Raw genomic sequence first — 15,197 nt, 5'->3', positions numbered from 1 at the left:
CTTTAATTTCTGGACAAACCCACGCAGTGTGTTTCAGCATTGGTCACTGGGTGTCAGCATTGCTTTACCAGGACATCCTGCTTTAAACTTGAAACTTTTTTTCCCTCCCTGAACGAATGAGGATGTAAAACGTCATTCTGACGTAAACAAATAGCCAATCAGATTGTTGCTTACAGTGACGCACCGAGGCAGGAAGTGGAATCGCCTAGTGATTAGAGGTATGTACAGTCATATGAGATTTTATAAACACGCGTAAATTATTTAACGAATGTATGAAATATTACGCACTAAATCGTCAGCGGGATTCTCACTATGTTTTCAGTAACCCATTATGTCTTATATGTATGTTTATAGCGCCATTTCACACCTCATGCTTTGACACCGGTACCCTTGTAATAGTTACATGACTTTTTATAGTCGTATAATATACATTTACTAGCAATGTCTGAGTGTGTGTGTGTAGTTGGACACATTAACACGATCGTCTTTATGTCATTAGATTCCTTCTAACTTACCCTCTAAAAACAATATTTACAATATTGTTTCCTTGGTTGTATGAAAGCATGTCTATTTGTAATCCTTTTATTTTGCACCGGTTACCAGATTAATGAGACATTGTCAGCTTGCCAAAGTTAAATAACCTTCTAGAACTTGAAATTACTTTTTTCAGGTGTATTTCTGAGACTGCAACCATGTGGCCATTGATCTGGACTGCAGTGCGCACTTATGCACCCTATGTGACCTTCCCAGTGGCATTTGTGGTGGGAGCTGTTGGATACCAGCTTGAGTGGTTTATCAGGGGCACCCCAAATGCCCCAGGAGAAGAGAGGGGCATTGCAGAGCTACGGGAAGATAGGAAATTAGAGGAACTGACCGGTCAGGACAGTACACAGGTCCTCAGCCTGAAGGACAAACTGGAATTCACACCGAGGGCAGTGCTGGAAAGAAACCGACCAGAGAAGAACTAAGTTTTATTAAATGTCATGAAGTCCTGCAAGATTACTATATAATGATGTGCAACTTCTCAAACTTTGGGCTCATTTGTCAACCTCTTTGGCCCCAGGGACGGGAACTTCATCAGGAAACTTCTGTGTGTGTGTGATTTCATGTCCACTTCTATGCTACTTCATTCTGCCGTCCCAATTAAATGGAGTATTGCTGTAATATTTACCAAGCCAGCTGGTGGAACTTGACTGCTGAGAGAATATTTTACATCTTTCATTCTTTGAGACTTTTTAATATTCATCTTCTGCCCTTAGGCATGCAGACACATGACTATATAAGTCCTAACTTGGAAAGCTTTAATAATTTTTCCATTTGTGCTCCCTGTCATATGCTCATGAGCCTGAAGCTCAAAGAAAGACCACCTTTGTTAAGTTTGTGTCTGTGTGAATAAAAGTGCATCTATGCAAGGCAACACTTGAGTTAGGCTAGAAATTGTTTGAGATGTTTAAACTTTGGCTGGCTGAAGTGATTCAGATTCAAAAATTCATATAAGCTCCGTTTTCGTGGTCTTCAGCTAATTAGTAATAATGGACACAGTGAATAGTGAGGAATGAAAGCGAAGTTTTGACCCAGTGTTAATCTTTTCAGATAATGTAAGAACTCACTTTGGATATGTGGAACAAAAGAACAATCTCATATTTTAAACCAATTATCTGTAAGTTTTGAGTCCATTTACCTGTACAGTACAGTGAACTCATAACATTGAGGGGATCATTATGCATGTGGTGCTTTCATATGTATCATTATGGCTAAAATGTCAGTGATAATTCCACAGCTAACTTTGTGGTGAAGTGTGTGGGAGGCTGTTCATAATAAATGTAGTTACACTGTACTTTCGGTACTGTTTGTCAGGTGATCTTTCCAACTAAAATTAATTTTGCGCAGTGCATAACAATAGACCTTAGTCGGGTTAGACGCCATATTGAATTTAATGCAGATGAAAATGAGGTGGTGAGGGGACAGACTGTAGACTTTACAATGGCATGCACTGTATAAAGGTCATAGATCACATAACTCGCATCTTTTAAAACGGTTGTCGAGTTTATAGTGTCAAGGTTTTTTTTTTTTTTTTTCAGAAAGATATTGGTCTGTTAAACAATTGAATTGTTGATAAACAACAGTACAATCTATTGAACACACTGTATCCCTCACAGCATCATTTTCATTCCAGTCAAAAATTAAATATGGCGCTACTGCCACCCTGAAAAACATCTATGCCAGAAATAATAAATAGGGCTGGGTGTCGATATAGATTTGATTCATTGCAATTCCTATTCACAGTCTCTCAATTCCATTTTAAATCATTTAGCATATTTCTGTTAAATGTCTATATTGCTTACATATGAGGAAAATAATAATCTTTTCATTTCAGACCAATTCAAACCAGCAACTTTTCTTTTTTAAACTATTCATTTAAAAAGCCAGCTTGTAAGTGTGATTGGTTTCTGATGAAAAAAATGGTAATTTCGTATGTTTTTGATTCAATACAAAGAGCCGGCTTCATAAAGTAATTTATTTATCAATCAAATTAAATTAGCTGTGCTGTATGTTTTTGCTTCACCTATTAAGAATCTGCTCATACGAGTTGTTTATGAATTAGATTTCCCTCATCACATTGTAAGGCAATGCTATAGACATTTCATACATTTATTTTGTGGCACACAGCCTTTTTATTGCATTGCATTACAAGCTACAATCTGACATTCACAATAAAAGGTGGCAGCATTAGATTCAGGTTCAGGATTATTTAAATTGTGTATATATATATAATATATATGTATTATATATATATATATATATATATATATATAACTGTACATAAATGTTCTTCATCTTTAAGTAGTGCATTTACTTCAGATTTCATTGGACTGATGCATTGTCTGTTTTCTGTGCTGTACATTCTTTTTCTTTCAGCACGCAGCTTGATTAATAGAAACCAGAAGGGCAAGACTTCACAAATCCCCAGAGGGTACTTAATCGAGGTAACCCTAACATTTTCCAGCAAAAGTTTTGCTTCACTGCTGCCAACAAGCTAGTGAAACTTTATGAGTGCTGATCTAGATTTACATCAGCATAAATGCCGATACCAGGCAGCTTGTCGACCCAAAACAATTTTCTATAAAAGGTTATATTTGAAGAAATATTGCCATTGAACTTAATGCATGGCTTCAAGTAGGCCCTAAAACTTTTACATCACCATAAACTTAATGTAAGTTTTGTTCCACATTTAACAGGTTCTGCCGGTGTTATTTGCTATGCTGGTTTGAGGGGAAATTGTGTGTCACTTTAAAACAAGGTTCTCAACCCTTTTTGACTCCAAAGCCCAACAACAATATTCATAGGCCTCATGACTTTTCTTGTTGTTCGTGATTAACTGGGTAAGTAATAAGTATTTTACAATTTTAGAGCTTTTCCTTTTTAGAGAAAACAGTAGCAGATTTAATTCTTGTTTTATATTTTCTATCATTTTAAGTCATCATGAAGCCCCCTTGGAAGTTTTCTGAGGCTCTATAGTGAGCCCCAAATCCCTGGCTGAAAACCACTGCTTTATTTGTCATGCACGTCATTCTATCTAGTAGCTTTTGACAAAACACATTTGACCTGTGAAAGTGAAGTATGCTAGCCTGACTTCGTCATACTCATATTCTAGGCAGAATGTGAGTCTGATACTGCTCCATAGGGCTTTGATTATGAGGCGTGTCTTAACCGAACCAGGAAAAAAAATTTGATTGTGGTTCTCTGTTCGTCTTTTAAAATTAATGCGCTGTCGATTTCTTTTATAATAGACGCAATAGCGGAATCTAAATATCTCAATTCTCCAGCTGCAGTCATCTTTGTTGAAAACCAATTCAACCCAACCGCTTTTTTTTTGACGTGGTGATTACGTAACCGCAGATCATCTGTCCATCATCGATTAAAGGCCGCCCTTGCAATTTGATTGGCTCGGCCTTCTGGGAGCCGAGCATAATTACTCCTCAACGGATCGAGTCCAGACCGAACTTCCCGACCAAAAAATGTTGTGGGCGGGGTTCGGGCTGGCACCCAGGCTAGAAGTATGCTATAATTGGACAAATTTGAAACTAGAGAGTACAGTTTGGGTCATTCTGTTCTGAAATGTATTGTTTTCCTTTGGCCAATGAAAACAATCATTGTAATTGGTCAGACTGCATTTGAAACATACTCTCTTACCTCGTTTCCACCAAAAAAGAACTGGTTCGGAACTGATGCTGGTTCAAAGTTGGTTCAACTTGCGAACCTTCTCAGAACCTGTTTGTTTTTCCACTGAGCGTTACGTCACTGTGTACATCGCCATACGTCTTAGCTTTTCCTAGAAATGCTTGCGCCAACTTCAAGCATAACAATTACAATGGCGGACTACATCGTCTTTCTGCAATTGTTTCTCCTGGCTTTGCGATCCTATATTGGGGTCAGAAGAAGACGTTTAGAACACATTTGTGTTTTTAGCAATGGCGGTCACAACCTTTCCCGCCTTGTTGTTGGTCACAATAACCCCGCCCCCAGCCCCCGACGTAAGCATGACGTGGTAAAAGGTTCTAGTCCAGCAAAGAGCTGGTGCCGCTTTGGAACCAATTTCCCTGGCCGAGGACCGGTTCTTTGGCTGTCGAAAACACAAAGAACTGGTTCGCGAGTAGGCACCGGCTCCGAACCGGCTCTCAAAATGCTTTGGTGGAAAAGGGGTATCTGAGGTTTCTCTTATTATGCAGCCTTACGAGAATGTCATGCCTATATGTAGGTCAGATGCCCTGCTGTATTTATATGAGCCTGTTCCCGTACTTTGTTTGAGAGAGGATGTCGTCTGGTTTGTTTGTGCCTATAACCAGGTAGGAGACTGTGGGTTTGGTGCTGGAAAGGTGTTAGTTTGTCCCAGAGGACAAACAGCCCTATTGTCCCTGAGTGATAGGAAGAAGGAACGACGCCTGCCAGCCTCTCTCAGCCCTTCAGTCAGGATGTGTACAGCCTCTTTGCACAATTACAGCATAATTATTCACTGTAGATTCCAATCAGCAACAAAAACAATGGAGAGACACTCTAAATCCTCCCCTTTCCCATGGGCTCAACTGTTCAGTTCCCACAACCACAACTCTGTCCCCCCTTGTAAACTTTTTAGAGAGTTCCAAGACTGACTTCCATTTCCCTCAGTATGGGCCCCTAGGGTCTTATCAATACCCCATTGTCCCATACCAGCAAATTTGATGTATGTTACACTGTTAGAAGTGAAGTTGATGTGTCCTACCATTTACTTTGGCATATTTGTAAAAAGGAATTGTCATCCCGGAGATATTATAGTGCATGTTTATTATTTTCAAGAAATAGTCATGAAGTATAAATATTGATCATTAATACTGATACTTATCAAACTAATCAACTTAATTTGTAAGAAAAGATTATTGGCAGTAAATAAAGTTCAAATAGTGATATATTGATACTTTTATGCTGGTATTAATCACAAAATGGCGCATTGAAGGTTGGGGGAAAATGCCACAAGTGCCTGATTATTTTTGAGCATAAGGCAATTTTTTATCATTAGTTTGATTTTTATTGCTTTAAGCTTGAAAATTAAGTTATGGTTTTAGCCAAGATGTTGTTTTAAAAATAACTCACGTCTGTCCTGTATGACTGTACAATTTGATCAGCTCCTTATCTAGTTTAAGAAGCAATGTACTCTGACTCATATGTTTCTCTCTTTAAGATGAGCTGTTCATATGGCGATAGAACGGGTTTGAAGAGCTGGTCATGACATCCTGGAACGCTGCAAGTGGGATTTCACCAAAAACAATGTAACAATGCCCAACACTGGTCCATTGTATGGGGGAACAAGCCTTTTAGCCCTTGCCTGGAGTGACCAATGGAAAAATCAGGAAGCAGATAAGCCTATTTCCTTCAGGTTGTACGTTAAGGATCCAGTTAACTATGAGTTTATTTGACCACCTGACAGCTGGATATTTGTTCTATAAACCAATACGCTGTAGACTTTATTTTTTATGGTTCTTAACAGTTAACTTAACAGTTTGTTCATTATTAATTCCTGATAAAGTGATAGTTCCGTCATTCTTTACACACCATGTTGTTTCAAACCCTTAAAAAGTTATTATTATATATTTTTTTTCCTCTGGGAAGGACAGAAAATAATTAAAAATCAGTGGGGTTCAAACTACATTGGTTCCGACTTCCATTGTGTGTATTCTTCAAAATATCTTCCACAGAAAAAAAATAATGGCATACTGGTTTGGAACAACATGAAGATGCAGCAAATAATGACATAATTTAAATTTGGAGTGAACATCCCTTTAACAAAGTTTAAACCTAACTGAACATTTACCATGGTTTAAAATACTGTGTTCAAAAGTTTGGGGAAGTATATATATATATATATATATATATATATATATATATATATATATATATATATATATAATTCACTTATTTTAGCAATAACTGAAGCATTAAATTTATCAAATGTGACAGTAAAGACTAAGCATTTCCTTTTCAAATAAATGTGGTTATTTGAGCTTTCTGTTCAACAAAGAATTCAGAATTTTTTTTGATCAGTTTTTACAAAAAACAGTAAGCAGCAAAACCGTTTTCAACAATATTTATTGAGCACTAAAATCGGCATATTAAAATTATTTCTGCAGCATCATGTGACATTGAAGTCTTGAATAATGGCCGCTGAAAATTCAGCTTTGCCATCAGAGGAATAAATCACATTTTAAAATATGGAAAAAAGTTTTAAATCAGTTTAAATTGCAATTAATATTTCACAGTACTGTATTTTCGGTCAAGTCTTTAGCCTAAGAGACTTATTACAAAAACATTTAAAAACCAACCTTAAACTTTTGAACGGTTTCCTTTAATTCCTTTGCATTCTGCGGAAACAAAAACACACTCATTTTCAATGGCAATGCTCTAACAAAACATTCTTGTTATTTTAGGCCTCTGTTTTCCTTCTGTGGAGTTCTTTTGACTTCTTGTTGTGGCTATCACTGAGAAGACATGGATTTTAATCAGTTCAGCTGGCAGGAAGTACATGACCGATTTGCACCGCATTTCCCTGATACTGCGGCCTTCAGATCCCCTACAGAAAGAAGTTTGGCACTCAGTCTTAAGTCCCCATGGGAAGCAGGATGACTGGCCACTCGAAGTCACCTCTCATCCATAAAAAAACACACATGGTCCAAGCACAGCACAGACTGCAGCTTCTAAGGTACGTACAGTTCATACGAGTACTTTAAAACCTGTTTGTATGTCGTGTGTCAGGTTGGTAAGTAGGGAAAGGGAAACACATCAGCGGTTGGAACAACAATATCTGGATGCAGGAAGCGGCCCGCAAGAGTGGCAGCTCATTTTCATTGCCGCTACTCTGCTCTGTGCAAATCACCTAAGGGCAAGCTGGCAGGCAGTGTCCCTGCTGGGTTTCACAAATAGAATGACCTTTGTCGGAAAAAAAAGACCGTATTCAGCGAAGTAACCTCTTAATGGTTTGAAAAGAGCAGGCATCCATGACTTTTGGTGTTTTTTTCTTATCTAAAATGACAGACATCTGTTTGCCTAGTTTAAATAGGTTTGCTAGTCTGTTTGACGCATGTGTGGGCATATTAAAGTGCAGCTGGCAACTCCACGATTCAGCTTTTGTAGGTGGTATGCTGAAGAAAAACAAAAGGAAACACTCCATGAACAAGGGCTTTTTTCCCCCACCCTAAATGGCTCTATCAGAGAGAGTTTGATAGTCCACCAGTCAGTCTCTTGTTCGCTGCCTTTCTCTTTTTGCTTGGAAACTGAGAGGAACTAAAGAGGTCAGTCCTCACCAGCTGTTTGCTGACCCACACATCTTGTGTTGCACCTCTGATGCCTTGTATTGGCAAGAGATGACAGGCTAACTATTCGTGCAGGCCAGCTGCGATAGAGAGAACTATGCATTGGGCAAAGACTACAGGTTATGGTTGGCAACCCCACAAGCACAAGACTCATTAATCTTTCATAGACCAGAGCCCAACAGTGCAGATAACACCCTCTAATACAACACGGTTTCCATTAGCCAGCAAAACATACCTTTTGAGGGGGGAAGGCACTGTTCAGCACTGTTCTTATTATTGTATTGTTTTGATTCGACCCTTTCAGGAAGAATCTGTCCCACTTTGTAATGTACTCATCATTCCCCTTTTCCTGCTGCAGATAAGTTCTTATCATTGTTCAGACTGCTCAAAATTGCTAAAAATGACTGCTGTGGAATGTTCTGTACTCATAGCAAGGCAGGAAAGTGAAGGCCTTGATGATATAGGAAGGCTATCTACTCCAAAAAGTTTGGAAATAGTTTGAAACAACCAACAAATAGCATCGGCGTGAGGTAATGAAGTAGTTTCCCCATTTGTTCATGTAAATATTAAGCATTTTAAAATGTTTTCAGTGTATTTATGAAGTGTTTAACAGGGAACTGCTCACTTTGTATATATAATTGTGTAGGTACTTGCAGAGTTTGTGATTGTTAAACTACAGTATGCTAATATGCGGTTCTACGTATGTAACAGGCTCATTGGGAAAAAATTTGCCTGTGGTGAAATTTTTGTTACATGTCTTCTTGTAGCTAGCCTACATTTTGTGACACTTTCACTGTGAAATATCTAAAGAGTTGGGCTTAAAAGCAAGTTCAGTTTTATATGAATGAACTTGAATCTGGCAACTTTTTGTTATGTTGGCTGTATGAATGTAAGGCCTATACATTGTAGGGGGTTTTGCAAAAATTTAGAGATACATTTTTCCATTGAGCTTATTTTGGTTATATGGTCATGTGGACACTGAAAATGGCAGTGGCTCCAGCATAGTAATTTGTAATATTTCTGTTTAATAATTCTGTTAAAATTTTAACAGAATTTCTGTCCCTCCATTGACAGCTTACGCAACTACCACTTTCAAGCCCCAGAAAGGTAGTAAAGACGTCATTACAGTAATCCATATGATTCCAGTGGGTTAACCTCAATTTTATGAAGTGCTTTGCACACGAGTGCTTTGTTTGTGCAAAAAAAACAAAAAAACATAATTCACCACATTATTTACAAAATAATTACGTATTGTGTTGCCACAAGAGCAGACATTGTTGTTGCGTGAACGCGCTTTGGAATTAATATTTTATAAATAAAGTGGTAAAAAAAATTGCGCAGGTAAAGTACTCGCATGGCTCCATAAAACTGAGCTTGAACCACTGGAGTCACATGGATTAATTTAATGACATCTTTACTACCTTTCTGGGACTTGAAAGTGGTAGTTGCGTAGGCTGTCAATGGAGTGACAGGAAGTTCTCAGATTTCAGTTTGTGTTCCGAAGATGAGTAAATTTCTTACGGGTTTGGAACGGTATGAGGGTGAGTAATTAATGACAGAATTTACATTTTTGGGTGAACTAACCCTTTAACGTCTTAATAATAAATAATAATAATTTTTTTCATTGTTCTCTGTATTTTAGAGTTATTTATTCCTTATGGACAGAACTTTGGTCCATTTTTATGGTTTTGAAAGTGCTTTATATATAAAAGTTGAGTTGAGTTGAGTTGAGATAATAAAAAAAAATAAACGAAAGACACAATTCAGTTTAACAATCTAATATCCCTATCTAATACTTAATTTTAATTACTTGTATTTAAAGACAGAGGGTGAACCAACTCCAGGATAAGGCTAAGGTTTCCCTTAAATAACACGTATATTTCCTTGTAATAGTTTCAATTTACGTGTCGGTGGACAACCTACAGTACACATCCCAGCATAAGTGCTCCTGTTAAATTATTTGTTATTAAAGCATCTACATTTACAAACCACTGTTTGACAACAACCATTTGAACATAAAAGCAAGTAAACTGTACTGCATGGCAGAATGCGTGCAAAAAGCCGTCCCAATATCACTAAAAAGCTGCATCTTAGTTATTCACGACCTCATAAAGTTATCAATTAGGCTGACCGCACAATGAATATCTTATGTACATAATATCTACACTTTGTTTATTATAATGAGAGGATTTGTGAGCGTGCAGAACTCTGAATCCACTTAGAGTTTCTTTCAATTCTAACTTCTGATTGGCCATTGCGTTCAAGAAATCAACAGATATGTTTGTTATTGGCTACATTGCTCAATGCTGCAAAACATGTTGTTAATAGAAACCTTTGACGCTCTTTAGAGCGCAAACACAGAAACTCACCGGATCATTTGGCAAATCTGTTTCTCGAATAGGCTATTATGTAAACTGATCCTAGACCAGCACTCATGGGCAACTTTTCCCTCTAAAAGCAATCAAAAGCAGCAGCAGGCAGTGGTTTGAGTGAGACAATTCTCCTCTAGTCTCATGTCCATGGCCAGGGGAAGGCTAACCTTTGTCATGCCTTACACGCTCCGCCTATGCTTGTATTATGGTTTTGGACATTTTACAGTTATTTTAGCTGTACAAAAACACTACTTGATGTTATGTAATCAAAAACGCACTGGTTTTAAGCACACGTAGTTTTACTCTTTACTGCACTCTGTTCTTCTATTTATTTACTGACTAATCGGAAGTCTCGCACATTCACAGGAAATACCTTTCTTCCTGTTGAGAAATTAGATTACTCAAATTACACATTCATTTTTTATAGTGTTGTCATAGAAAAGCATAATTATGAGTCCGATGACATTAATGTTTCCAAGTGGAATTGGCATCAATGCAGCATGTACTGTATAACCTCAACCTAATCATATTTAGTAGTCAAAAAGTGGAATAAAAAGCACAAATCTTTTAATGAAATTAATGGAAATAAATATTAAATGAAATATAAAACAACTCTTAAATACATTTTAAATATAGTAGGCCTACATACAGTTGGTTGGTATAGTTAGACTGATTTTGGTCTTATTTACAGAACATTATTATACTACCTTATCTGTACCATATCAATCATACAGTTCAGCACTTGACTTAAACCCACCCTTCACTTTGGCTTTAGACATTGTGCTTGTTTCTCTTAGGCTCAGTGGTTTGAGTATTTCCTGACCTTGAGCCTCTCAGATCTAATCACTACTTGAGAGGCTCCCTTATCTGGACACAGATCACAAAAGACAGTTCATCCCAAAGCACAGTCCATTTCCCTGCCTATCTAAACACGGGAAATGGCTCTCCAATGTACGGTAAACCTCTAATGTTCATTTACACATGTTTGTTCCCCAAATTGGAGCTCCGGTTCTCATTTTGTGCTCTTCATACATAATGTCTCGGTTTGTCTTCTGTCTTGTTGTGTTTTTTATGAAGATGTTTTTTGTTTATGGCAGGTTTCACATTGCTTATGCAATTTGAGTAACTAGGGAGCATGTCCTCTGTTAAGGGAGGATCTTTTTTGTCCCAGTCCAACCCTGATGCAGGGTAGCCGTCGTGTGCTACAGGAAGAAAGAGATGTTTTCTTTTCTCGAATGATGGTAGTTGCTCTTTAGCTGGTGCTCTTCTAGAAGAAGTCACCCTAATAAGTTTATTAATCTCCTCCTCTGCCTGATATATCTTCTTCAGTCGATGTGTTACCGCTAGCTGGAGGAGATGGAAAAGCTCCACAACGTTGAGGAGAACAGACACTATGGCGATGACCTGCGTGTATATGGTAAAGATCGTTTTTTCCGTGGGCCGCGAAACAAAACAGTCCACCTTGTGAGGACAGGGTGACCTCTCGCACTCATACTTGGCTTCGATTACAAACCCGTAAAAGAACCATAGACCAACAATGAAGCTAACTTCAATGAGAACCTTCAGCACTATGCTAGTTGCGTAAGCGCACAGCAGTTTCCCTTTGAGCTTTAGAGGTTCTGGAGCTTTGCGGTTCTTATGCGTTTCTTTCTCCTCGCCCTCTTCATCTTCCTCCCTTATTACCTCCAACTTGCACTCATTGTTTTTCCTATGTCTTTGTCTTCTTCCCTCCTCCTCCTCCGTCTTCTCCTCTTGCCTGTTCTCATTTCTAGTCCTCAAGGCCACATAGCCAAAGTAGAAAATGGTCGGTGTTGAGACGAAGATGACTTGCATAACAAAGTACCGGAAGTGGGAGATGGGGAAGGCCTTGTCATAGCAGACGGACTCACAGCCGGGCTGTTTGGTGTTGCAGACGAAGTCAGACTGTTCGTCGTCCCATGCAGATTCCACCGCCGTGCCAAGAACAAGTATGCGGAAGAGGAAGAGCACGGTCAGCCACACACGCCCCACGCCGGTTGAGTACTCCTGACCTTCCTCTAGCAGGTGCTCCAGAAAACCCCAATCAGCTCTGGACATCCTCTGCACAGGCAGAAATACAGGCTTGAGTATGTGCACCATTAATAGAAGCATGCTGGTTTTCCTCTAAATTATCCCGATAGACATCAGTATGACACATCAGCATAACAGAATGAGACACTAAGACCACCTCATAGAATAATGCCTCTGATCATTCAGGGTGTCCAGATTTAATGGGGAACAGAATGATTCCGGTTTTAATTTTTTTAAACCTGTTTTTTTTCTTCTTCTGCAGTTACTGAAGCAAGCTGTCTTTGGCAATATACTTTAGCTATAGCGGTTTCTTTTTTTTCTTTTTCTTTTTCTTTTTTGCATGGGCAATTTGTACATTTGGTGAGGTGAGACAATTGTATAATCAGTTGTAAAATGTAGTGAAGTGATTCCAAACCCCATTGGGAAGTGTGGCCTACATTAAAAAAAAAAAAATCCCCACACATTGTTTGTATAGCCATTTTATGCCAAGCTGTAAACATGAATGAGCTTTAATAAGCTGTATAATATTAGGCATACAATGGTTGGTGAGGAAATTTTACTAGGCCACCCGATATATAATCTGTTATAGGCCATTATTATTATTATTTTTTAAACATTTTACCCTCGGTCGATATTTAATTGAATATTTTTTATTTAATAATCCCTTATTGGGAATTCCCATTCCCATTGCAAATCTCAAAATAAATATCTATTTTTCATATTATACATTATAATGCTGTGATGCCTAAACTGACTTGTATAAACATTAATTGATTTTGGTATAAAGTAATTAATTGTGTGCATATATATGTAATTATGGTGTATGATAGATTCATGTGAAAAACATAAATTGAAAGTAGTTTAAATTAAAGGCAGCAAAGGGGTTTGAACACTTTCGCAAGCAACTGCATGTATATATATGTGTGTGTGTGTGTGTGTGTGTATATATATATATATATATATATATATATATATATATATATATATATATATATATATATATATAATGTATATATATGTACTCTATGTATGTATATGTAGCTACAACAACAATGGTCCTCAATGACCCTCAAGACAATGCTAGCGAGGATAAATCATGGATCACCAGCTTTGGCCTCTGTGTGATGAGAGTTAGTATCATGGACAGAGAGTTTAATAATGTGTAATGAATCATGTACTTCTAATGAGAAAGCCCGTCTCTTCTCACAGAAAGCCCACGGGACTCTGGCCGCAGCCTTCCCCTTTGAAATGATTCGCATTTGTGTAAACATCCCATTGCTAGTTAGCAAACTTCTTATCTGTTTGCTTATTTATTTTCTTATTTCCTTTGGCTGGAGGCCTGGTTTGTTTGCATTCGCTTTTTTATGCACACCAGGCAGATCTGTTCTAAACTTTTCAAAATTGTTCTAAAAAATTATTCTTCATGCGTCCTGGCTAAGGGGGTTATCTTAAATAGATTATGCTCCTTCACTTTTAGCCCAAGGAACTGTCTGAAGCTGTTATGGCTTATATAATAAAGAAATATGAATTCACAGAATTTAGTTCTCAGACATTTAACGCTGCCAGAAATCTGGTTATCAGCATTCATCTTTATCAAACAGCACTAAACTCTTTCTTTCTTTCTTTCTTTCTTTCTTTCTTTCTTTCTTTCTTTCTTTCTTTCTTTCTTTCTTTCTTTCTTTCTTTCTTTCTTTCTTTCTTTCTCTTTTTCTTTCGTTCTTTCTTTCTTTTGTTCTTTCTCTTTTTCTTTCGTTCTTTCTCTTTTTCTTAAATAATGCAGAGCCATATGTAGTCCACAGTAAGATATATATACAAAAAAAGGTTTCAAAAAGTGTTGAAAGTCAGTATCAAATTTACAGTTCAGAACTATTAGTTCAGAAGTTTATGTATGCCTATATTCAAATATGAATATGGTTAAAAACAACATTTTCAAACATTTCTACATATTTCAAACATTTCATATTTCACACCAATATGTCTACCATTAACTGATGTTTAGGTTATGAAAAAAAAAGTTATTATATTGTGGCAGCACAGGTAAAATATATTGTTTGTATTTGAATTTAATATATAGTAAAGTAGCTTCTCTCTCATAACTGAACTCTAAAACACAGTTTATCATATATGAGCTGTCTTACCTGTCAACCCTGTTTTATGTTTATCTTCTGTTATCCGTGTGAGAAGAGAGTTTTAAAAGCACTTGTGGTCGAAGCACAGCCGCTTAATCAGAAAAAAAGAAACAAGTGAGGGAAAGGAAACTTTCCCATGCCTTATAGTGGCCCTCCCACAGGAACTGCAGGAAAAGGAATGGATGGATTCAAAAATAGATTTTCTGTGCTGAGCCTTTCAAAGGCCGATTTCGTCATGGAGAATTACAGTGTTTGAACATGCATAATACAGTCTGGCCTGTTTTAAACTTATATTTATACACATATTTATAAGCTTACCCTAATGAAAGTCACAAGATTGGTTAAATTTGCACCTGAAAAACTTCTTGTGTGTATGTGCGTGCGTGCGTGCGTGCGCGTGTGTGTGTCTAGTTGTGTGTGTGTGTGCGTGTAGTTGGCCTATGTCATGATTTAAAATGATTAAATATGCAATGATGTAATTGGTTTGTAACTCTGCTTCTCCATTTAACCTCAACTTAATTTAGGAGATTGACAGCAACATTTATGGAGAAATAGGTCTGTGTATTCTCTGTGTTCACCACATGGAGGCCCTATAGACTAGCAGTGAAGTGGTCGGTCAATGGATGTGTATATGAATATAAACACTATAAGTGACTTAAAACGGTATTCATGTATAAAGTAGTGGCCAAAAGTGATGTGCGGATATGATGTTTTAATTGACCCTGCAAGTTTGATTAAACCATCAAAATATGAGGAAAATAAATAAATAAATATATTTCTTTAAATATATTTAAATATGAGAGAAG

General features: G+C 37.4%; 2 protein-coding genes across 3 annotated transcripts; one reads left to right on the top strand and one right to left on the bottom strand.

The window, feature by feature from the left end:
* Positions 1-134: 134 nt before the first annotated feature.
* Positions 135-1,834, top strand: smim12 (small integral membrane protein 12). 2 transcript variants are annotated; one of them, XM_079591873.1, is made up of 2 exons: positions 135-218; positions 671-1,834. In XM_079591873.1, the coding sequence occupies exon 2, from the start codon at positions 693-695 to the stop codon at positions 966-968; it is 276 nt and encodes a 91-aa protein (XP_079447999.1). In that variant the 5' UTR covers positions 135-218; positions 671-692; the 3' UTR covers positions 969-1,834. The 2 variants fall into 2 exon arrangements, with proteins under 2 accessions (XP_079447999.1, XP_079447998.1); XM_079591872.1 differs by lacking the exon at positions 135-218 and adding an exon at positions 223-342.
* An 8,787-nt stretch (positions 1,835-10,621) lies between these two features.
* On the bottom strand, positions 10,622-14,510 carry gja4 (gap junction protein alpha 4). Its single transcript, XM_079590312.1, has 2 exons — positions 14,401-14,510; positions 10,622-12,292 (listed from the first exon to the last, which is right to left on the bottom strand). The coding sequence occupies exon 2, from the start codon at positions 12,287-12,289 to the stop codon at positions 11,240-11,242; it is 1,050 nt and encodes a 349-aa protein (XP_079446438.1). The 5' UTR covers positions 12,290-12,292; positions 14,401-14,510; the 3' UTR covers positions 10,622-11,239.
* Positions 14,511-15,197: the final 687 nt, after the last annotated feature.

This window comes from Phoxinus phoxinus (genome assembly GCF_949152265.1).
Source record: "Phoxinus phoxinus genome assembly, chromosome: 19".
Classification (NCBI taxonomy): domain Eukaryota; kingdom Metazoa; phylum Chordata; class Actinopteri; order Cypriniformes; family Leuciscidae; genus Phoxinus; species Phoxinus phoxinus.
This window is presented reverse-complemented; position numbering and strand designations above follow the sequence as displayed.

Bases quoted from the DNA above. Each gene is read 5' to 3' on its own strand.
- gja4 (XM_079590312.1), bottom strand. From the start codon at position 12,289: ATGTCCAGAGCTGATTGGGGTTTTCTGGAGCACCTGCTAGAGGAAGGT.